This window comes from Hordeum vulgare, chromosome 6H (genome assembly GCF_904849725.1).
Source record: "Hordeum vulgare subsp. vulgare chromosome 6H, MorexV3_pseudomolecules_assembly, whole genome shotgun sequence".
In the NCBI taxonomy this organism is placed as follows: Eukaryota; Viridiplantae; Streptophyta; class Magnoliopsida; order Poales; family Poaceae; genus Hordeum; species Hordeum vulgare.
Genome location: NC_058523.1, coordinates 507435331 through 507460616, shown reverse-complemented (window position 1 = coordinate 507460616; position 25286 = coordinate 507435331). Strand labels below are relative to the sequence as shown.

General features: G+C 45.4%; 1 protein-coding gene across 1 annotated transcript; it reads left to right on the top strand.

The window, feature by feature from the left end:
* Positions 1 to 130: 130 nt before the first annotated feature.
* LOC123404685 (MLO-like protein 1) lies at positions 131 to 16266 on the top strand. Its single transcript, XM_045098621.1, has 13 exons — positions 131 to 256; positions 350 to 619; positions 12992 to 13108; positions 13189 to 13240; positions 13348 to 13439; positions 13523 to 13597; positions 13682 to 13764; positions 13883 to 13932; positions 14073 to 14113; positions 14351 to 14560; positions 14738 to 14805; positions 14887 to 14947; positions 16090 to 16266. The coding sequence occupies exons 1-13, from the start codon at positions 131 to 133 to the stop codon at positions 16264 to 16266; spliced, it is 1422 nt and encodes a 473-aa protein (XP_044954556.1).
* Positions 16267 to 25286: the final 9020 nt, after the last annotated feature.

Below are 25286 nucleotides of genomic sequence, written 5' to 3'. Positions count from 1 at the left end.
TTCCTCTATGCTAGTGCTCATCGAGGACCATTATAAATCGATCAAGAACTGGTCCTTGCTTGCTTTGCTTGTTCATGTCGTTTGAGGAATACCAACAGTAACAAGGGATAGCAGTGACCCTTGGGGCGCCATGGCCGGCGGAGAAGGGAAAGCCAAGCCGCTCGAGTTGACGCCGACATGGATCGTCGCGTCCATCTGCTCCGCCATCGTCATCATCTCCCTCCTCTTCGAGCGCTTGCTCCACCGCCTAGGCAAGGTATACATCCCATCGATGAAGCTACTACGTAGTACGTTTTCTTTCTGAACTGTTTCTCTGTTGACTGTTGCGTTTGGGCGCGCACGTTCGCAGAGACTGATGAGGAGCCGCAAGAAGCCGCTGTACGAGGCCCTCCTCAGGGTGAAGGATGAGCTCATGGTGCTGGGATTCATATCGCTGCTGCTCACCGTGTTCCAGGGGGCCATGGGCAGGCTGTGCGTACGACGGAGCGTCATGGGCCACATGCTGCCCTGCAAGCCACCTGCGCCGGACGGCGTCGCCGAGACCGCGCACTTCGTTCTGGGCGGGGCGAGGCGGCTTCTGGCTGCTGGAGCCGCCTCCGATGATCACTGCCTAAGAAAGGTAAACCCTGGCATCGAACCTTCATATGAGAGATTCATCATATCCAGGGCCGGCTTTATATTTTTCGGGGCCCTAGGACGAAGTTCAAAAATAGACCCTTAGAAAATAAATAAATATGTATGTATTTATAAATATACAAACGTAAAATATTAAAGTTTAAATCTAAGCATACATTCTTATTTAAAGACGTTTATAAATAATTCATAAGCGCTTAAGTTATGTCATATCACGAAAAATAAAATAAAAGAGTAGCGAAATATAACAAATAATATTCTCAAATAAGAACCAAGTTCTTATGAGTTCTTCGACAACAATGTAGTCAGATCAATCAGGGCCTAAGATCAACTGATCTAAAAGGACTAGGACACTAGGCAAATATATACGCTGACATGGAGTATTTAAATTACCTTGAGCGAATGGGCGCAGGGATCAGGGCGTTGTTATTTGTTAATCACCAGGCCTGATCACATGCTGCAGTGTTGGACGATCTCCAGTTCTCCACCAGGCCTGATCTCCACTACAGAAAGTATATACAAACTGCAGATACATAAATACCAGTTCTCCTCTTTCTCCATGAGGGTCGGACGTGCCCGCCGGAGTGCCGGAGGTGCAACCGCGCATGCGCAAGCGCATCGATGCAGGCAGGCGGCCGAGGCAAGGCGACGAACGGACACGCAGGGATGGATCGATGCCTTCTCCTCTCCCGAAGTCCGATCAGATATTTTTTCTCTTCCAATCAGATACCTTTTATCAGCCCATATAACAACAGAAGCATACTTACATATATGCGGTGATGGGCCCCTTCGGAACATGGGCCCTTGCGCGTTGCCCATGTTCGCCTAGGGCCAGAGCCGGCCCTGGTCATATCGGCGATCGTCGTCCAGGAGCAATTCTATATGGATATGGAGATTGCCAAGGCAAAGTACAAACACACTCATGCTTCATATTGCTCTGCAAGTAGGAGTCACTTATCACTGGCTCACAGGTTCTTCCCCAAAAAATCAATTCGGGCGAATATATTGAACTCATGGAATAGGTTTAAAATCATCGATTTCATTGCTAAATGGAAGCAGATTTAGCAGAAAATTAGTCGCAATGCGCGGCTTATATTCATAAGACCCATAATAATTAATTAAATTATACGATAGTTAAAATAGTTGTTGTATTGCTTAAGACGCGTGGACATATATATGATTATCTTGGAGTATAAGTCAAGGCATGAAAAAAATCCTAGTCTATCTATGTTTCCTAAACAACCATGATACTCAACATTCCCTCGCAGTCACAACGGTAGAGACGCAGATGATGAGACTGGAGAAGAATCCGATGGTAAGCCCACGGACATCCCCCCACAGTTGTAACGGTCCATGCATCGCGGAAGTTGTGGCTGGAGTGGAAACCGACGAGGTTTCTCAAGCAAGGCGGCAACCCTTTGTGCCGATGTCGGGGTAACCGAGAGCGGAGGATGGTGTAGCCGTGGTCGAGGGAGCCGTGCGTCGAGGTAGCCGTGCGAAGAACACCGTGGTCGGTGTCGAGTCGGGGTAACCGGTGTCGAGGAAGTCATCGTGAAGCCGCGGACGCAAGGAGGCGCTGAGTTAGTCATGGGCGTAGTGGTGTCGAAGTAGTGATGCGCCGGGAAGGAGAAGTAGTTGACGACGCGTCACGCCGGGTTTGCCAAGTCCGGGGACACTTCATGGACGAAAGCACACATCGGTGTTGCCAGCACCGAGCATGCGTAGACGGACAAGGACGATGTTGACGATGCATTGCTCCAGGTTTGCCAGGCCTGAGGACACACCGGGAACGAAGGCACGCGTCAGTGTTGCCAGCACCAGGCATGCGTAGATGAGGGACCTGCACAAGCTGTATTCCATGTCGAGGAGTCGAAAGGGCCATCATAGAAGGAGACGTAACAACGGATGCGGCGCAAAACAGCGGCGGCGGCGGGGGGGGGGGGGGGGATCTCTCCCGCGGTGGTCGGAGTAGACGCCAACGATGAGCTGGTGCTGGACGTATGATGAAGGGAGTGGACGGGTGGGTGAGCTACAACGACGCCGAAGAAGAGGCGTGGCGTGGCTTGGGTGGGCAAGCCGCAACGTCGCCGAAAAGGAGCAGCAGCCACGGACCGACGACGGCGGAAGTGGCTGGTTAGAAGTGCGGCGGCGATTATCGAAGTAGGCGAGGAAGAACCCGATAGCGTGACGAAGACCGACGCGAACGATGGCTTTCCCACGCCAAGGGAGGCAGCGCGGCACATACCATGTAGAGTCGACAGACGGAAATGGGGGAGTGGACCGTGAGGCGGGTCGGGGTCGTGACGGGAAGACATCAGGGTGACGAGGTGAATCGTGTGCCGCGACGCTACGGCCCGAAGGAGGGGACGCAGCGGCGGTGTGCGGGTCGGTGCAGCCAAGGGGATGGCCTCGGGCGGCGGCAGGAATCGTGTGCCGCCGCGCTACAGCCCAAATGGGCCGTGTAGCGGCACCTCGCGGGTCGGGGCAGCCACGGGAAGAACTCGGGGCGGTGACGTGGACCGTGTGCTGCGACGCTACGACCCGAAGGGGCGACGCAACGGCGATGCGCGGGTCGATGTAGCCACGGGGACGGCCTCGCGCGGCGGCGTGGACAACGTGTCGTCGTGCTATAGCCTGAAGGGGTGGTGTAGCGACAGCTCACGGGTCGGGGCAGCCGCGGGAAGACCTCGGGGGCGCGACGTGTACCGTGTGCCGTGACACTACGTCTCAAAGGGGCGACACAACAGTGGTACGCTGGTCGGTGCAGCCACTGGGACGGCCTCGGGTGGCAGTGGGGACCACATGCCGCCTCGCTATAGCCCGAAGGTGCGGTGTAGCTCGTAGGTCGGGGCAATTGCGGGGGGAACCACTGGCCAGAGATGACGACCGACGGGCGGCGGCGTGGACCGCGTGCCATGCCACGACAGCCCTGAAGGGGCGATGTGAAGGCGGCGGCGACGGCTACGGGGTTACCCGTCGAAAGGATCTCGGGGCGGCGGCGTGGACCGCGTGCCACAGTAGCGGCGTGCAGGTCAGAGCGACCGTTGGGAGGACCTCGGGGCGGTGACGCAGCAGTCCGAAGAGATGACGCGACGACATCCTGCGGCTCGATCGGTGATGGGCGCATGCTCGAGGACGTGCTTGGCGAAGGCACGCACGTGGGCAGTTGATCAGACTGACGACGACGCTGTATGTGCCACGGCGGGGACAACACGTAAATCAGAGTCGATGGCGACGTTGTCGGTGATGTCCCGGGCAATGACGACAAAGGTGAGCCGACAATGGAGACCACGTGGGTGAGCGGTTGACGATGACGCACAAGGGGTCCCTTGGGCGACGCGTCTAGCCTTGCCGCACGGTATATGACGATGTGGTCGGTGAAGAGTGGATGTCGGCGTCGGAGTAGAGGCGCGGGGGTCGACGACGGCGGCGGGCGACGTAAATCGATCTTAGATTGGAAAACAAAACAAAACGTCGATTAAAGGGACCGGTGGAAGAGAGAAAAAATCGGATCAAGAGGTCGGGAAAAAGACTCTAGGGCAGCCGGCCAATAAGATCGAATGACGAACCCTAGGAAGGAGCGCCCCCAACACCGGTCATGAAGGCCAACCTCGTTCCAGGGACGACGCGCGGGGCGGAAGCGGTGGACGGCAGCTAGGTCTAGAAACTTACGAAAGATATCATGTTAGAAGAAGAGAAGGATTGTAGAAATAGTTGTTGTATTGCTTGAGAGGCATATATATATAGAAGTACATGATCATTTTGGAATACAAATGAAGACATGAATAAATCTTAGTCTATCTATATTTTCTAAACAACCATGATACTCAACACAAACCACGACCACCTCGACCGACATCCCCACTGCCCGCATAACATGCAGCAATGTTGGCCTGATGACTTGGAAATGCGTCTCGACGGCGGCGTCCTAGACTGGCCAATCGTTTGCGGCTAGGCGTGGGGCCCAAATCTAATGCTGGAGAGCCGCATTTATCTACCCAACCTCCTCCAAGTTGGTGTTCATTTGCTCCTAAAGCAGCATGAGAGGATCCATTGGCTCCTCCTCGATCCGCGTGTCGTTGCCATCTGAAACTGAAGGTGTTCCCGCGCGGGGCTCGCCGCCCCGTCCTTCCCTCACCACTACCCACTACTATACCGCCGCCACTCCCGATTGTTATGAAATTAATCTTGTTGCCTTGATGTTTCTTGTTCCCTATCAAGTTAAAACTGATGGAGTCAATAGGAGTGCACGTTGCAGGGTGTTGCATGTGCCATAGATTTTCTGTTTACAATTTACATGTTGAAAATAAATAGGTCCTATCACGTTTATGTATACATATAGGGATAGATTGAGTCTTAGCTAGCCGAGTCAGCTCCCGAACGATACTCCGTGGGATGGCACGGGAAAATAGGATCGTGAGGAAGCTTTTGTGTTGTACTGGGCCACATTCTGTTATGCGTGAGGCAAGCAAGAATAAAGAGAGAAAAAAACTGAAAAGACACAAGCAGTTGCGTCGCAAATCTGCTGGTGTTGGTCTCCTGTGTGCTCGCGTGCGTGTGTGTTCTTCAAGTCCACGAGATCGCGTGTGTTTGAGTGATCCAGGGGAGATTTCCCTGACAATTGGTATCGGAGCCTTGGTTCGTGGGAGGCGATCTTGCGGCGGCAGCGAGCGTGGTGGAGTGTGGCGACGGTGATCTAAAGCGATGGCGGACAAGGACGCCGCTAGCGCGGGGAAGTACCAGCCGCCGGGGAAGCGCACGGACAACGACTCCTCGGAGGAAGGCGCCGTGGTCGTCCGGAGCGCCGCGAGGATCCCCAACGTCCCCATGCAATATCCGCAGCTCACGGAGTTGAACTACCATCTTTGGGCGGCCAAGATGAAGATCATGATGCGTCCATTGGGCGTGTGGTCGGTGGTCGAGGCCGACGCCGAGTACGACGAGGAACGAGATATGGGCGAGATGGCGGAAATCTCCCAGTCTGTTCCTGATGATGTGATGATGGCGCTCGTCGAGTATAAGACGGCGAGAGAGGAATGGGATGCGATCCGCCCGATGCGGATCGGCGAGGCGTGTGTGACAGAGGCGCGCAAAAATCAGCTGATGCGGAAGTTTGACCGCATGCTGATGGATGATGTCGAGACGATCTATGCATTCTCTTGCCGGCTGAATGCGCTTGTTAGTGAGATCCGTGCACTAGGAGAGGAGCTCCCGGAGAAGACGGTCGTCAAGTGGCTGTTTGCTGCTGTCCCTGATCCGTTTTCACATATCATCGGGACGATCGAGCAGTGGGGTGACATGAAGACCATGTCGGTTGCCGAGGTAGTTGGCCGGCTGCGCGCGTTCGAGGAGAATGAGATCGGGCGTCGTGGTGATTGCGGCGACAAGAATGAGCAGCTGATGCTCGTGACCAAGGCATTGGAGAACCTGCTCGGCAAACAGAAGCTGAGTGGAGATGGATCTAGCAGCGGCGGCGCCGACGGCCATAGTGGCTGCGGGCGAGGGCAGTCCGGTCGCGGCGGTGGTTGCGGTGGGCGCGTGCGGCGGGGGGGGGGGGTGGCATGGTGAGCACTCTGATCAAAAGCCCAAGAAGCACCAGAAATTTGATAAGAGTAAGATACGGTGCTACAACTGTGATGCACTTGGTCACTTCCAGTCTGAATGTACAGAGCCAAAGAAAGAGAGGCTCAACCTTGCTCAAGATGATGACAATGGGCCGGGGCTGTTGATGATGGAAACACTCGAGTTGGTGCAGCCCTTGGAGGTTGCTGGTGAGGTAGTTCTCCTCAACGAAGAAAAGGTTGTGCCAAAGCTGGCAGGCTGTCAAAACACGAGTTGGTATCTTGATACCGGAGCTAGCCATCACATGACCTGCAGTCTGGACAAGTTCATGGAGCTAGACCGCACCGTGTCAGCCAAGGTGAGGTTTGGAGATGGCTCCACAATTGAAATATGTGGAGAGGTTGTGTTTTAATGAAGCGCCTCTCTGGTGGTCATCGCGTGCTGAAGGATGTGTACTTCATTCCTCCATTAAGGAGCAATATCATTAGCCTCAGACAATTAGATGAGAATGGGTGCAAGTATGCAGCAGAAAATGGTGTGATGCAGGTTTGGGATCAAGAAAAAAAATGTCAGCTCATGTGTTGCGGACCAGAAGCCGGATGTATGTTCTGGACATTGAGGATGCTGAGCCGTTGTGCCTAATGACTTGTCACAGTGAGCCTTGGTTGTGGCATAAGCGCTATGGACATGTGAATTTCAGAGCACTAGGTCATCTCTCTCATGCAAAGATGGTAAATGGGATGCCCTCCATTGAGCATGTCGACCAGGTGTGTGATTGCTGCATGTTGTCCAAGCAATGATGCCTACTGTTTCCCTTAGCTGCGAGCTATCGAGCGACCGAGTCGTTGCAGCTAGTCCATGGTGACTAGTGTGGTCCAATTACACCGGCCACACACGGTGGAAAAAAATATTTCCTGCTGCTGGTCGATGACATGTCGCGTTACATGTGGATTGTGCTTCTAAAGAACAAAGATGAGGCGTTCCAGGCTGTGAAAAAACTCTAGGCAGCAGCAGAGCTAGAATCTGGACACAAGATGAAGGTGTTGAGAACAGATAGAGGAGGGGAGTTTGCCTCTAATCAGTTTGCTCTGTATTGTGATCAGCTCGGTACGAATCACCACTTGACGACGCCGTATTCTCCTCAGCAAAATGGTGTCATTGAAAGGAGAAACCAATCTGTGGTGAGTGTGGCTAGGAGCTTGCTGAAGAGAATGTCCGTCCCAGGTAAATTTTTTTTTTGGGGGGGGGAAGTTGTGGCTACAACAGTGTATTTGCTGAATCGGGCTGAGACCAAAAGTGTAACCGACAAGACACCATACGAGGCTTGGCACTGAAGGAAACCGAATGTAGAACAGTTGAGAACCTTTGGTTGTGTAGCTCATGTCAAGAAGGTGGGCAAACATCTCACAAAGCTTGAAGATCGCAGCTCACCAATGGCGTTCATAGGGTATGAGACACCCTCAAAAGCATGCAGAATGTATGACCCAGCTGAGAGGAAGCTTCATGTGACACGTGACATTGTATTAGAGGAAGAAAGGAAGTGGGAGTGGGGCCAAGGTGAGTCCCAAGAGTAGCACATGTCACCAAGCTTTGTGTTTGAGGTTGCAAAAGCAGCAGTGGTCAGCAGAGTGCCAACAGGTGCATCAACTCCTACAGCCTCCAGAACTGCTGCCACGACAGAAGAAAATACTGCCATGGCTGCGTCTCAGCCCCCCAAAACGCCTGCCATGACACACATTCCTGCAATAGCGCCCCAATTAGCCGAGACTCCTAAAATGCGTGCCACAATAGTGTTTGAGCAACAGTCAGCAGCCACGGCGGTGTCTACTTCACCGTGGAGTGCCTCGGTTGGACCACAAGGCAAGTGGCTTCTTGAGGAGCTGTATGATGAGACAACCGAGGTAAATATGCAATACTCAAACTTGTGTTTGCTTGGTACCCGCAAATTTTCATGAGGCAGAAAAGGAGCGTTGTTGGCACAGAGCTATGCAACAAGATATGAACTCTATTGAAGATAACAATACATGGGTATTGACTGATTTACCAAAGGGACACAAGGCCATTGGTTTGAAGTGGGTCTATAAAGTGAAGAAAGACTCTGCAGGTGCCGTCGTGAGGCACAAAACGCGTCTTGTAGCGAAGGGATATGCGCAGCAACAAGGCATTGACTTCGAAGAGGTATTCGCACAGGTAGCCCGCATTGAGACTGTGCATTTACTTGTGTCCATGGCAGCTCAAAGAGGATGGGAAGTTCATCACATGGATGTGAAGTCGGCCTTTCTAAATGGAGATTTGGAAGAGATGGTATATGTTGAACAACCTTCTGCCTTTGTCAAGAAAGGAAGTGAAAGCAAAGTTCGGAAATTAAGCAAAGCATTGTATGGCCTGCATCAAGCACCCCGGGCATGGAATGCAAAATTGGACAAAACTTTGGCAGATTTGGGATTTGAAAAATGCCCTTATGAGCATGCTGTGTACAAGAGGAAGAAGGATGGTGCAAGTCTGCTCGTGGGAGTGTATGTGGATGACTTGATCATCACCGGGGATAGCATAACGGAGATAGCAAACTTCAAGAACCAGATGAAGAATATGTTCAGCATGAGTGACTTGGGCCTACTCAGTTACTATCTTGGAATTGAAGTGAAGCAAACCCGACAAGGCATCTCGTTGTGTCAATCAGCTTATGCAACAAAAATTCTGGACAAGTGTGGCATGGGAGATTGCAAAGTAACTCAAACTCCTATGGAGCAACGACTGAAATTGAGAAAAGTAAGTGACTCTCCGCTAGTTGATTCAACTTCCTATAAAAGCGTAGTGGGAAGCTTGAGATATTTAGTGCACACTCGTCCGGATATATGTTATGCCGTTGGGATGTCAGTCGGTACATGGAGCAGCCATCTGAAGAACACATGGTAGCGGTAAATCATATTTTGAGGTATGTGCGAGGCGCTTTGAATCATGGGTGTTTCTAAAAAAGAGAGGAGAGGAACCAGCTAAAGTTGGTTGGGTTCAGTGATAGTGATCATGCGGGTGACATCAATGATAGAAAGAGTACCTCGGGTGCCATCTTCTACCTTGGTTCAAACCCAATCAGCTGGGTGTCACATAAGCAAAAAATTGTGGCCGTCTCCTCATGTGAAGCCGAGTATATCGCAGCAGCGACCACCGCAACACAACTTGAGCTGAATCTTCACCAAGTAAATCACCAAGACTACAAACATCTCGTAGTCGACGAAACATCTTCTCTCACTAAACGAACATCATCGAAAAGTATGCAACAAATCAAGAAAAATGCGAGTATCGGTGTCAAGTCTAGGACTTGAACGCAGTGGGTTGATTCCACCACAAGAAACCTAAACATCTGAGCTACCTCAGTTCACAACACCGAGAAATTTACAAATTCATCATAAACAAGTCCCACTTTTTTTAGACAGGAAAACACCTCATGATGGGCATATTATAACACCAAAAGAATAGCATCCAAAAGCTTGAGTTAAAGTCAGAAAAATATGAGTATCTGCGTCAAATCTAGTACTTGTATATGTTTCCCCAATATGAGAAATCAAACCAACTTACCTCCTGCCGGATCAAAGATTTGACCATTGCTGATGCCACATTTGACAAGTATAATTTGCTAGAGAACTCTTGATACATTGACTCCTAATGCGATTTCATAAATAGTTGGTGTTTTTACAGACAATCACCACAATGCATTGTGTATCTCTTAGGTAGTGCGTCAAAGTGATATTGCATTTATTTGTCCTAGTTGTAGGGATCCAAATGGTTAAAAATATTGATTTAAGCCAAACCCAATTAGAGTAGTAATTACACCGCATAGAGAAATAAGCTAAGAGTTGTATCTCCACCAACTTAGGCTCTTTTAAGTGCTCCACTGTGTACAAGTGCTAAGTGTATCACATAGGCAAAAAAATGATGTGGGAAAACTATTAAAAAGGAGAGAGAGCATTATGGTCACCCCAAAAAGAAACGGCTCCAAGCGTGTGGACCTATGCAAAAATGATTATCAACTAATGCATGAAGGACTTTAGTTATCAAACAATTCCATGAGGGAGGCTTAATTAGCTACAAAAGTGAAGCATTTATGCATTGGGAAGACTAGTTGCTAATTTTTTTAATGCACTTAAGGCTTTGTCAATGCATCGTTTCTTAGCACGTTATCAAAGAAGCATTAATAACTTAAGAGACTACTAGTCCAATGCATTATTTTTTATAGACCGTCTCTAAATTTGATGATTTGATGCACATGCATAGATGTGATTGGGCTATTAACCATTTTTACCTATGATAGTGTGCAAATGTCGTATCTTACCTAAGATACAACCCTACTCTCTCTCATCATTAACTAGTGTGGCACATCAGCAAAACGCCTATGAACCCGCGCTAAGAAACCTCCATTGGCACATGCCTAATACCTCATCTAAGCACCGATGCATTGGAAGAGGCCTTAGAACTCTGAGTATCTGTGCTTCATTTAATAGAGAACCAAACTTATAGCCAGATATGAAGCATGTTTATGTATGTGGTGTAATTAATGCTTATTGTTTTGTGTCCTATATGAGTAAATAATAATATGGGTTCTTAATTATATGGTCGCATATAGCTAAATACTAGCTATATATTTCTCATGAATATGCAAAGATTGCGTATCTTTTCACTCATAGGTTGGAGAGTGCAATATAACGTAAGGGAGAAAGGAGGAATAGGGGCGCACCATACAAGTTGTGAGTATGAGGAGAACAAGGGGTGCTCCCCCAGCAACGAGAAACTAGCTAAACTCGCCTTGCCCGGTCTCAAGTCACAAGTGGCAAAGAGATAGAGCACATGGCACCAAGGCTACGTCATAACAAATGTCAGGCATCTCAGAACCACAACCATGACATCGAGCCAAACTAGATCAATGCACGCTCCACCCAATGCGCCAAGGAAACGACAAGTGGACATCACGAACCAACTGGAACTGAGGAATAGGTCGTCCAAGAGGCGTCGATGATGGAATACGTTGCACCCCAAAGGCTCATTCCCACGCCAGGGACCACGGGTAGACCAACACACCACCCCAAGCCTCGCCACCAAGGCTAATGAGCCCACACCTTCATCTTTCACTCGTGTATACTCCACATGCACCCCAAGCAGTGCCTCCAAGGAGGGGAAGACATTGTGCCGACATCGCCGCATGGCGTGGCGGACCGGGTATAGGGTCCCCCTGGTGCACAAAGAGGGGGATGCATAATGTCATGATAATGCATCCAAGGATGAAATGGTGCCCCCAAACATCGCCATTGTTCACATCAACATCCGTCGTGTAGGGATTTCTCCTCGGTCCAGTCTTAACACCCTTGAAGACCGCCAAAGCAACATAGATGCAAGAGGGGGATGCAAGTTTCCGACTTGGCACAACGACAAAGAGGAAATCCGCATCCCACTACACCCGACAACCGACCCCGCAACCATCCTCGGAACCACAACTAGCAAGGTGAGGCCAGCCTAGGGGACACCAACGGGGTAATGCAGAGGATCTGGTGGTCCGACAATCATAAGGGGGACAAGGTGTCGTAGCCCATTGATGATGGGTAGGACTCCAACAACTCTCCAACCAAAGGGAGAGAGGCCATGTGTTGAGGGAGGGTTGCGAGGTCGATCCCACGAGGTTGGGGTGGTTGCCTAGGCCGTACAGGAGAAGAGAATGCCAAAGACCACTAGTCACACGACTGCCACCATGCCACTACATGCACCACCACCATGTAAGATCTTTCACCGAATCCTGCAATCCCAGCCCCCACAAGCTGGATCTACACTATATCATGCCAACTCGAGCAATCTCACCACATGTTGGCGGCCCGTACCACCCACCCGAAAGGAGCTTGCACGAGTGTAGCCGGAGGCCGGACATCATGTCGGTCACACCTCAGAGCAACCACACCCATCGCAAGAGACGAGCCGAGGGCACATTCCACTATCGTCATCCCCGAAGCCCGCCTGGCTTTTCCAACCGGCTTCTCTAGCGCCCAACTAACAAGGAGGGTGACACGGGTGTCAGGTTGAGTGCCCATATGCCTCTTAGGACCGCTTGCTATACTATTAACCTTGCTCTTAGGAGTGCCCATATGCATCGATCTGTCTCGCTAGCTTCCTGGTCGCTCTTCAGCAGGCACAATTTTAGTTTCGATATAGTTTATCTTTCTAAGGTCGAATTTTGTTCTTGTTGATTAAACAAGTATTTTTTTGTCTGTAATGGTGCATTTAAGAGCAAAGTTACATGGGTGAACCAATGTATTAAAATTTACCCGTGGATTTGCAGTAGATCTTGCTATTTTATACTTACATTAGGTTTTGTTATTTTTAGATTTGGACGTTGAAGAGAATAGCTAGAAAATGTTCCATTAATGAGTTACTAGATGGTAAAAGTAAATCTATATGTTTTGAGTGTGATGGGGCAACCATGACGCCCTGCTGGATCCACCCATGCATGAGATTGTACATTAGTGAGCTTAAAATGGCACTACCATTGGAGGACGGTTTACCAACATGTAAACACAACTCTAAACAAAGTGGTGTATATATGAGAATGCTTGGATGTTCATAAAGGCTTAGAAATATCCTCTGCAAAAAGAGCTTAGAAATATCACTAAGACTTTAAAAAACCGAGGGAATTTACAAAGTACACAACACTAGACTTCTGCATTAATCCTAGGTATTTGGTATTTGATGGTTTTTTAATATTTGATGGATTGACCCTTATTCATATCTAAAGAATCATTTGATATCCGACATGCAGGGCAAAGTTCCGGTACTCTCTGTTGAAGCTATTCATCAGTTGCACATATTTATCTTCATCTTGGCGGTCACTCATTTTGTTGTCAGCGCTTCTACAATTATTCTCGGAATCATGCAGGTACTAAAACTCAAACTATATTTGTATTAGAAAGTAATCTATCATGTTCTTCATATTGATTTTTATCAATTATCATGTAGACGAGAAATTGGCATCATTGGGAGAGAAAGATTCATGCAAATAGTGATAATGGTATGATGTCGGTAGTTTTAGAATTTGAATAATGTTAACTTTGGAGTTTATCTCAACATAAAATTATGTCCACTATTTTCTTACGAAATTTAGGATTCATTATGCAGCTCCTGAAATGATCAAGCATGTTCAAGAGTTCAAGTTTATTCAAGATCATTTTAAAGGTCACAAAAAACGCTGGAGGATATTTGGTTGGATGGTATGTTTGAAGTATCAACACATTATTCATATTTCATTTGTTATTGATTATAGTTGGAGAATAAACTAATTCACATTTTTTAGTGTTCATTCTTCAAACAATTCTATGGATCGGTCACTGAGGAAGACTACACAACAATGCGACTTGGTTTCGTGATGGTAGCTAGACATATGTTATCATGAATGAACACCACATATATATTTTCGTATCATTAGAGCTAATTAATATTTTTATTTTTGTAGAAACATTGTAACCCAACGTTCAATTTTTACAATTACATGATCAGAGCGTTGGAGGCTGACTTCAAGAAAGTTGTTGGTGTTAGGTAAATTAACAGTGCTATTATTACAAAATTTATGGCATATTTTTCTCTAAAGCATGAATTTTGATAAGTTCATTTTTTGATTCAGACAATAACTACTTGTCATGTTGTTCTTATGTAGTTGGTACCTCTGGGCAATGCTCATGATATTCTTGTTGTTGAATGTTCAAGGTTCGTATCACCAATGGTCACAAGTTATGGCCCATTCACAACAATTGTTTATCAAATTGTCATATTTTTGGTTATATTCACTACTTAATATTATATTACTCATGCAGAAATAACAACATTGTTTATCTCAATTATTGTAGGATGGTATGTCTACATTTGGATATCGTTGGGTCCATTCATTGTAAGTAAACATGATATGTAATGCGAATAGAAAAAATGAGCATACACGAGATATACATATTTTTGATACATAATTATATTGTCAGACCTTATTTTCTTCTTTTTGAAATTCGTAATTATACCTAATGAAGGAGGACTTCTACAAATTATGTCAACCTTTAAAGTGAACAAAATAGTTGTTTATAACAAGGATCATGCATAAACGAATAATTATGACATCAGTTGATATTTTTGGTAGATGCTACTTTTGGTTGGAAGCAAGATGGAGCACATCATTACAGAATTGGCTTACGAGGTTGCACAAAAGCATACGGCAATTCAAGGAGATTTAGTAGTGGCTCCTTCAGATGATTTCTTTTGGTTCCATCGACCAAAATTGGTTCTTTTGTTGATCCACATCGTCCTATTCCAAAACGCATTTGAGATTGCACTATTCTTTTGGCTATTGGTAAGAATAATATGTTGACTAGTCACCACCTCAACTAACTTCTAGTTTTGATGACAATGAGAAAGAAATTGAAATTGCATACACTATAAGTTTCTGATCGAGGTTGTTATCGTCAAACTTAGTCCAATGCTTGTCTATGTATATGTAGAACTAACTGTTGCATTACCAACCATGCAGGTGACATATGGATTTAAATCATGCATCATGGGAAATCCAACATATGCTATAGCTCGAGTTGTCATAAGGTATCATAGGAGTAACTGCTAGATCATAACAACACCATATTGACATTTTAAGAAACTCATTATTAGTTTCATTTCTTTCAGTGTCGTTAGCCAACTCATTTGCTGTTACATCACCCTACCGCTTTATGCCATCGTCTCTCATGTGAGTTTGTTTTCTGACCTAAGTGGATTTCCTATTACCTTCTTTGAACATTTAGTGACCGCTCAACTCATGAATGTCTATGAGTAACTACTAGCAAAAAGGCCTGTGCGTTGCAATGCGAGAAAAAATATCACACGCTTTTATAGTTTACAATTGATGGTTTAGAATTTGATAATATGTAGTTGCAGCCAAAATAAAGATGTTCTTAGTCTATACATTTTCATACTACGGTACATGAATCGTGGGTGGTTAGGCGGATCTCATTGTCACAAAGTTGCCTCTTTACTCCTGTTATAGCGCAACATGTTTCATCTTTATTCGGGCATCTCCTTATTTCTTGCCAGGCTTGTTCCTTCTGTACTTGCAGACCTATATAAGCTGATGTAGTTTTGTGTAAAGCAGCGATGTGGTACTATTAGTTAATAGGAGTGAATACTAACTTTTGGCACAATGGAATCACACGCTAGCTAGTTCCCTTATACCAATATAATAAAGCGGAGCCGCGGATTCGATTCCCTGCATCATGCATTTATTTTTTTGCCTGTTTTGAGTGATGCATGCCGGCTCATGTGGAAGAAATGACGAATCATGCATCATTGATTTAGGTTGCACCTTAAATATATTATTATTTTTAAATATTTAATAGATAGAAAATACACCATATTCACATTCTATGCATTTTTAATCAAATTTCATATATAATATGTTGAAATTGAAGTTAAGGTTTAAAAGATATGATTGTTTTGAAAAATCTATTTCACATGGACTGCAGATTATTTAATGCAAATATTAGGGGGTTTTATGTGAAATGCAGAAAACGGTTCTTTGTGACTTAAAATTGGACTGCGGGTTGATTACCTAAAACTATGAGGGCTTTTCTGTAAAATGACCGACAACGGACGACAGAAATAGTCCGTGCTTTATTATTAGGGAAAGAATTATTTGGTAACAAAACATTTATTTACTAGTGCAATATTCTATATACAAATTAGTACATATAAGTATCATATAACTTACTATCTATATGAATAGTCTAATTTTCCTAATTTGATGCCATCATGTAGGCGTTTACTAGCATAATTTAAGTAACCGCCCTCGATCTCTATGTTTTACATTCTAATTCAATTTTCATAATGCTAAAGATGGGGAGTTCTTTCAAAAGAGTTATGTTTGATGAAAATGTGACTGAAGGCCTTCTCAATTGGGCTGAAAAGGCTAAGAGGCGCACAAGCGTAGATGTAGGCAACTCAGGAGTTGATGAGGCAGATGGTGTTGCCGTTCAAATAACAGATGCACATGCGGACTCATCGGTGAAGTAAAGTACCGCTAGGCTAATTTCATATTTTGTATATGGTCATTCCTGCAACGGTACAATGTTTTACTTGTACAATGGAAATCTATAATTACTGGACAAATATGTTTGGATAATTGTGGTTCTTGACATGTTTTCCATATTCACCTCTTACTTTCTGTAGATTAAAAATTATGCAATATATGGATATACATGTGATAATTGTAAGTTTCTAAATGTAAAAACATTTGGGTGTAGTCATAAGTAATATTACGGACGAACTATTTTCTAGGGGAGGATATTCTTATTGCAAATTTCTATTTCTAGTTTTAATGTTGGCAGTTTTAGAGCAAGAGAACAAGTTACAAGAGTGTCGATCAACGAATAATAATAACTAGCAAGTAAGTAGGAGGTGGAGGTAAAGAGAATGCAAGCACTTCCGAAGCAAGAATATTTTTTACTGTGGTTCAAGATAGTTGGCAATATCCTATGTCTGCGTTGATGAAGGCTTCAAAATGAAGGTTCTAGGAGTACGATGATCTGTTGTGTCATCCACCAAGCATGTCACACACCAATTCATTCAATTGATATGTTGTGCGCTAGCCCAAAGATCATATCATCAATTACATATTCACGTAATAACTATATACAAAACCAACATATATTGCAAGTATATCACGAGGAGGCCCCATTATTACAACAATAGAGAGGAAGCTGAAAAGGCAAAGTTAGTGCATCAACACTAGACACTAATTGTATATAATAGACCTCGATCAGAGTAGTAGTAGAACTAATCATAAGAATGATAGTAGAAGACTCAAAACACATAGGGATCGCTACAAGAAAAGGACACTTCCGTGATATTATGGTCCAACCAAAAAATATTTTTTTTTCATGGAAATGACACATCCATGACAATAATAGTGAAAAACACATATCATTATGGATGTGGTGGGCACCTACTTACATGATACAAAATAGGACATAAAATGGGCTTTTTGTTCTAGGTGGACCAGCGACGCACCTCCATGACGTAAAGAAAACTGTGATAGAAGTGAGGAAGAGATTTTTTTGGGATTTCTCCGCCTTGCATGGTATACGGTGGGTGGTGAGACCAAGTGTTGAAGGGGTGGTTCATGCGTGTGTGAGAGATCTCGTCACATTCGTAAACCCGAGCATTTATAATAAAACAGTACAACAATCAACATGGGTGTTAGTACAAGGTCGCAGATTTATGACATAAATCAGTGCAATAAGTAACTAGTATGTTGGGATCAACACAAGGTAACTGGCAAGCCTGGATTGACATAAAAACCACTAAAGCAAGCATCATTAGACACTACGGATTTGGGGAGGGGAATGGAAGTAGTAAATAAAATAACCAGTGAGATGAGTATCGCGAGATAATACAAGATTTGTGGGATCACATAAATATTCTTCAGAAAGAACCACCAAAACGAGCGTCATGAGACACTACATAATTAGCTGGATCAACATAACATAACCGACATGTTGGGATCAACATAAACCAAAAGTGGCAGTCCCTCCACTTTCCCATACAACTTAGGGTTGGCATTTTATTTGATTAATTGAGTTTTTTTCCAAGTTTGGTTAGACCATAAGTGTCGCTAATCCCGATCCCTTCCATACTATTGGCACAACTATTTGAATAGTTTGAGTCCATAGATGTCTTACAATGTACCCATGCGATGAAGTATCTTTTCAGAGAACACCATGACAAAATTGATCCTAATACACACACTTATATCACTTTACCATGCGAAGAGGCCGGTGCAAGAATATTTAACTCCTAGTTTAGCTTGATGTGAAATTTTTTCTCTTGTCTACAGATATAAAATGTTCTTGATTTCAAGTCCGTATGAGAAATCTATTGCAGTGTAAAGTTAGGTTCCCTAGAATAGGGTTTTTTTGAGGGGTAAAACACGAACAACGAGTGAAAAGTTAGTGCGAAGGCTATAATTTATGCAATTTCCATCATCATTTTCTCACTAGGATAGTGCTCTAATAATGATAACATCACACTTCTATCTACTTGCAACTCGATATAAAAAACTACTAAACAAGATGACTCTATATGAATGCCTCTGGTAGTGTACCAAGATGTGCAATGATCAAGTGTAACATGTAAATAATGATGAACGGTGGCTTTGTCACAAGTACCATGTCAGCTACATGATCATGCAAGGGAATATGATGATGAAAACACAAGTCATGTGATGTAACGGTGGAAGTTGCATGGTAATATATCTCGGAATGGCTATGGAAATGCCATGATACGTAGGTATGATGGCTCTTTTGAGGAAGATATAAGGTGGCTTATGTGTGATAGAGCGTATCATATCATGGGGTTTGGATGTACCGGTGAAGGTTGCACTGATCCTGGAGGTGAGAACGGACAATGCACAGTACCGAAGAGGGTAGGAAATATAGAAAGGTGAGTGTGCATACATCCACAGATTCATATTAGTCATAAAGAACTCATATACTTATTGTGTAACCTTATTAATGCACGATGCTCCAAGAAAAACACATATCAAGTGATTAATAAAAATATAGCTCGAAGTGACATACCGATGGAATGGAGACGAAAGAGGGGATGCCTTCTGGGGCATCCCCAAGATTAGACGCTTGAGTCCTCCTAGGATATTACCTTGGGGGTGCGTGGGTATCCCCAAGCTTAGGTTGTGGATACTCCTATCCCTTCATCCATAGTGATCGCACCCAAAACTTGAAAACTTCAGCACACAAAAATCAACGGAAACCTATGTGATCCGTTAGTATAATAGGCAAATCATAAACTTTAGGTACTGTTATAAATTGATTCATATTTAATTATTTCATAAGGTATTGTATCGTAACTTCTCCACGGCTTATTGTTGGGGAACGTCGCATGGGAAACAAAAAATTTCCTACGCGCACGAAGACCTATCATGGTGATGTCCATCTACGAGAGGGGATGAGTGATCTACATACCCTTGTAGACCGTACAGCAGAAGCGTTAGAGAACGCGGTTGATGTAGTGGAACGTCCTCACGTCCCTCGATCCGCCCCGTGAACAATCCCGCGATCAGTCCCACGATCTAGTACCGAACGGACGGCACCTCCGCGTTCAGCACACGTACAGCTCGACGATGATCTCGGCCTTCTTGATCCAGCAAGAGAGACGGAGAGGTAGAAGAGTTCTCCGGCAGCGTGACGGCGCTCCGGAGGTTGGTGATGAACTTGTCTCAGCAGGGCTCCGCCCGAGCTCCGCAGAAACGCGATCTAGAGGAAATACCGTGGAGGTATGTGGTCTGGCTGCCGTGGAAAAGTCGTCTCAAATCAGCCCTAAAACCTCCGTATATATAGGTGGGAGGGAGGGGCCTTGCCTTGGGGTCCAAGGACCCTCAAGGGGGTCGGCCGAGCCAAGGGGGAGGACTCTCCCCCCCCCAAACCGAGTTGGACTAGGTTTGGTGGGAGGGAGTCCTCCTCCCTTCCCACCTCCTCCCTTTTTTTTTCTTTTCCTCTTGATTTTTCTTCTCTTGGCGCATAGACCACTTGTGGGCTGTCCCACCAGCCCACTAAGGGCTGGTGTGTCTCCCCCAAGGCCTATGGGCTTCCCCGGGGTGGGTTGCCCCCCCCGGTGAACCCCCGGAACCCATTCGTCATTCCCGGTAACTCCGAAAACCTTCCGGTAATCAAATGAGGTCATCCTATATATCAATCTTCATTTCCGGACCATTCCGGAAACCCTCGTGACGTCCGTGATCTCATCCGGGACTCCGAACAACATTCGGTAACCAACCATATAACTCAAATACGCATAAAACAACGTCGAACCTTAAGTGTGCAGACCCTGCGGGTTCGAGAACTATGTAGACATGACCCGAGAGACTCCTCGGTCAATATCCAATAGCGGGACCTGGATGCCCATATTGGATCCTACATATTCTACGAAGATCTTATCGTTTGAACCTCAGTGCCAAGGATTCGTATAATCCCGTATGTCATTCCCTTTGTCCTTCGGTATGTTACTTGCCCGAGATTCGATCGTCAGTATCCGCATACCTATTTCAATCTCGTTTATCGGAAAGTCTCTTTACTCGTTCCGTAATACAAGATCCCGCAACTTACACTAAGTTACATTGCTTGCAAGGCTTGTGTGTGATGTTGTATTACCGAGTGGGCCTCGAGATACCTCTCCGTCACACGGAGTGACAAATCCCAGTCTTGATCCATACTAACTCAACTAACACCTTCGGAGATACCTGTAGAGCATCTTTATAGTCACCCAGTTACGTTGCGACGTTTGATACACACAAAGCATTCCTCCGGTGTCAGTGAGTTATATGATCTCATGGTCATAGGAATAAATACTTTTACACGCAGAAAACAGTAGCAACAAAATGACACGATCAGCATGCTACGTCTATTATTTGGGTCTAGTCCATCACGTGATTCTCCCAATGACGTGATCCAGTTATCAAGCAACAACACCTTGTTCATAATCAGAAGACACTGACTATCATCGATCAACTGGCTAGCCAACTAGAGGCATGCTAGGGACGGTGTTTTGTCTATGTATCCACACATGTAAATGAGTCTTCATTCAATACAATTATAGCATGGATAATAAGCTATTATCTTGATACAGGAATTATAATAATAACTATATTTATTATTGCCTCTAGGGCATAATTCCAACAGTCTCCCACTTGCACTAGAGTCAATAATCCAGCCCTCACATCACCATGTGAATTACATTGTAATAAATCTAACACCCATACAGTTCTGGTGTTGATCATGTTTTGGCCGTGGAAGAGGTTTAGTCAGCGGGTCTGCTACATTCAGATCCGTGTGCACTTTGCATATATTCACGTCCTCTTCCTCGACGTCGTCGCGGATGAGGTTGAAGCGTCGTTTGATGTGTCTGGTCTTCTTGTGAAACCGTGGTTCCTTTGCTAAGGCAATGGCACCAGTGTTGTCACAGAACAAGGTTATTGGATTCAGTGCGCTTGGCACCACTCCAAGATCCGTCATGAACTGCTTCATCCAGACACCCTCCTTAGCCGCCTCCGAGGCAGCCATGTACTCCGCTTCACATGTAGAATCTGCTACGACGCTTTGCTTGGAACTGCACCAGCTTACTGCACCCCCATTAAGAATAAATACGTATCCGGTTTGCGACTTAGAGTCGTCCGGATCTGTGTCAAAGCTTGCATCGACGTAACCTTTTACGGCGAGCTCTTCGTCACCTCCATACACGAGAAACATCTCCTTAGTCCTTTTCAGGTACTTCATGATATTCTTGACCGTTGTCCAGTGATCCACTCCTGGATTACTCTGGAACCTACCTGCCATACTTATGGCCAGGCTAATATCCGGTCTAGTGCACAGCATTGCATACATGATAGAACCTATGGCTGAAGCATAGGGGACGGAGCGCATATGCTCTCTATCTTCATCAGTTGCTGGGCACTGAGTCTTACTCAATCTCGTACCTTGTAAAACTAGCAAGAACCCTTTCTTGGACTGTTCCATTTTGAACCTCTTCAAAACTTTATCAAGGTATGTGCTTTGTGAAAGTCCTATCAGGCGTTTTGATCTATCCCTATAGATCTTAATGTCTAGAATGTAAGCAGCTTCTCCTAGGTCCTTCATAGAGAAACTTTTATTCAAGTAACCTTTTATGCTCTCCAAAAGCTCTACGTTGTTTCCAATCAGTAATATGTCATCCACATATAATATTAGAAACGCCACAGAGCTCCCACTCACTTTCTTGTAAATACAAGATTCTCCAACCACTTGTATAAACCCAAATGCTTTGATCACCTCATCAAAGCGTTTGTTCCAACTCCGAGATGCTTGCACCAGTCCATAAATGGGTCGCTGGAGCTTGCACACCTTGTCAGCATTTTTAGGATCGACAAAACCTTCGGGTTGCATCATATACAACTCTTCCTTAAGGAAACCGTTAAGGAACGCCGTTTTGACATCCATCTGCCAGATTTCATAATCAAAAAATGCAGCTATTGCTAACATGATTCTGACGGACTTAAGCATCGCTATGGGTGAGAAAGTCTCATCGTAGTCAACTCCTGGAACTTGTGAAAAACCCTTTGCCACAAGTCGAGCTTTATAAACGGTCACATTACCGTCAGCGTCCGTCTTCTTCTTAAAGATCCATTTGTTCTGAATAGCCTTGCGGCCCTCAGGTAGTATCTCCAAAGTCCACACTTTGTTCTCATACATGGATCCTATCTCGGATTTCATGGCTTCTAGCCATTTGTTGGAATCTGGTCCCACCATTGCTTCTTCATAATTTGCAGGTTCATTGTTGTCTAACAACATGATTGATAAGACGGGATTACCGTACCACTCTCGAGCAGCGCGTGATCTCGTCGACCTGTGTGGTTCAACAGAAACTTGAACTGGAGTTTCATGATCATCATCATTAACTTCCTCCTCAACCGGCGTCGCAACGACACAGGTTTCCCCTTGCCCTGCGCCACCATCCAGAGGGATGAGAGGTTCGACAACCTCGTCAAGTTCTATCTTCCTCCCACTCAATTCTCTTGAGAGAAACTCCTTCTCGAGAAAAGCTCCGTTTTTAGTAACAAACACTTTGCCCTCGGATTTGAGATAGAAGGTGTACCCAACTGTCTCTTTTGGGTAACCTATGAAGACGCACCTTTCCGCTTTGGGTTCCAGCTTTTCAGGCTGAAGCTTTTTGACATAAGCATCACATCCCCAAACTTTAAGAAACGACAACTTTGGCCTTTTGCCATACCACAGTTCGTATGGTGTCGTCTCAACGGATTTTGATGGTGCCCTATTTAAAGTGAATGCAGCTGTTTCTAATGCATAACCCCAAAATGATAACGGCAAATCAGTAAGAGACATCATAGATCGCACCATCTCTAACAAAGTACGATTACGACGTTCGGACACACCATTACGCTGTGGTGTTCCAGGCGGTGTTAACTGCGAAACAATTCCACATTGTCTTAAGTGAGCACCAAACTCGAAACTCAGATATTCACCCCCACGATCAGACCGTAGGAACTTGATCTTCTTGTTACGATGATTTTCCACTTCACTCTGAAATTGCTTGAACTTTTCAAATGTTTCAGACTTGTGCTTCATCAAGTAGACATAACCATATCTACTTAAATCGTCAGTGAAGGTGAGAAAATAACGATATCCGCCGCGTGCCTCTACGCTCATTGGACCACACACATCGGTATGTATGATTTCCAACAAGTCACTTGCACGCTCCATTGTTCCGGAGAACGGAGTCTTAGTCATCTTGCCCATGAGGCATGGTTCGCACGTGTCAAGTGAATCAAAGTCAAGTGACTCCAAAAGTCCATCAGCATGGAGTTTCTTCATGCGCTTTACACCAATATGACCCAAGCGGCAGTGCCACAAAAATATGGCGCTATCATTGTTTACTCTAACTCTTTTGGTCTCAATGTTATGTATATGCGTATCGCTATCAAGATTCAATATGAACAATCCTCTCACATTCGGTGCATGACCATAAAAGATGTTACTCATAGAAATAGAACAACCATTATTCTCAGACTTAAAAGAGTAACCGTCTGGCAATAAACAAGATCCAGATATAATGTTCATGCTCAACGCAGGCACTAAATAACAATGATTTAAGTTCATCACTAATCCCGATGGTAGCTGAAGTGACACTGTGCCGACGGCGATTGCATCAACCTTGGAACCATTTCCTACGCGCATCGTTACTTCGTCTTTCGCCAGCCTTCGTCTATTCCGCAGTTCCTGCTTCGAGTTGCAAATGTGACCAACAGAACCGGTATCGAATACCCAGGCACTACTACGAGAGCCGGTTAAGTACACATCAATAACATGTATATCAAATATACCTGATTTTTCTTTGCTCGCCTTCTTATCTGCCAGATACTTGGGGCAATTGCGCTTCCAGTGACCCATACCCTTGCAATAGAAGCACTCTGTTTCAGGCTTAGGTCCAGCCTTGGGTTTCTTCGGCGGATTGGCAACAAGCTTGCCGCTCTTCTTCGAATTTCCCTTCTTGCCTTTGCCGTTTCTCTTGAAACTAGTGGTCTTGCTCACCATCAACACTTGATGCTCTTTACGGAGTTCAGACTCTGCGACTTTCAGCATCGCAAACAACTCGCCGGGAGACTTGTTCATCCCTTGCATGTTGTAGTTCAACACAAAGCCTTTGTAGCTTGGTAGCAGTGATAGAAGGATTCTGTCAGTGATAGCTTCTTGCGGGAGTTCAATCCCCAGTTCAGCTAGACGGTTTGAGTACCCAGACATTTTGAGCACATGTTCACTGACAGACGAGTTTTCCTCCATCTTGCAAGCATAGAATTTATCGGAGGTCTCATACCTCTCGATCCGGGCGTTCTTCTGAAAGATAAACTCCAACTCCTGGAACATCTCAAATGCTCCATGACGCTCAAAGCGACGTTGAAGTCCCGGTTCTAAGCCATACAAGACTGCACATTGAACTATTGAGTAGTCCTCCTTACGTGCTAACCAAGCGTTCTTAACATCCTGATCAGCCGTAGCGGGTGGTTCATCTCCTAGCGCAGAATTAAGGACATAATCCTTCTTCCCAGCTTGTAAGATTAGCTTAAGATTACGAGCCCAGTCTACAAAGTTGCTTCCATCATCTTTCAACTTAGCTTTCTCTAGGAACGTATTAAAATTCAGGATGACTGTTGCGTGAGCCATGATCTACAACACAAATATATTCAAAGTGGACTTAGACTATGTTCAAGATAATTAGAGTTCAACTTAATCAAATTATATGCTAAACTCCCACTCAAAAAGTACATCTCTCTGGTCATTTGAGTGGTTCATGATCCACTTACACTATCCCAAGTCCGATCATCACGTGAGTCGAGAATAGTTTCAGTGGTAAGCATCCCTATGCTAATCATATCAACTATATGATTCATGATCGACCTTTCGGTCTCATGTGTTCCGAGGCCATGTCTGCACATGCTAGGCTCGTCAAGCTTAACCCGAGTGTTCCGCGTG

Bases quoted from the DNA above. Each gene is read 5' to 3' on its own strand.
- LOC123404685 (XM_045098621.1), top strand. From the start codon at position 131: ATGGCCGGCGGAGAAGGGAAAGCCAAGCCGCTCGAGTTGACGCCGACA. The intron at 14,114-14,350 runs GTAAGTAAACAT...TATTTTTGGTAG, and splicing joins TATCGTTGGGTCCATTCATT to ATGCTACTTTTGGTTGGAAG. The intron at 14,806-14,886 runs GTATCATAGGAG...CATTTCTTTCAG, and splicing joins ATAGCTCGAGTTGTCATAAG to TGTCGTTAGCCAACTCATTT.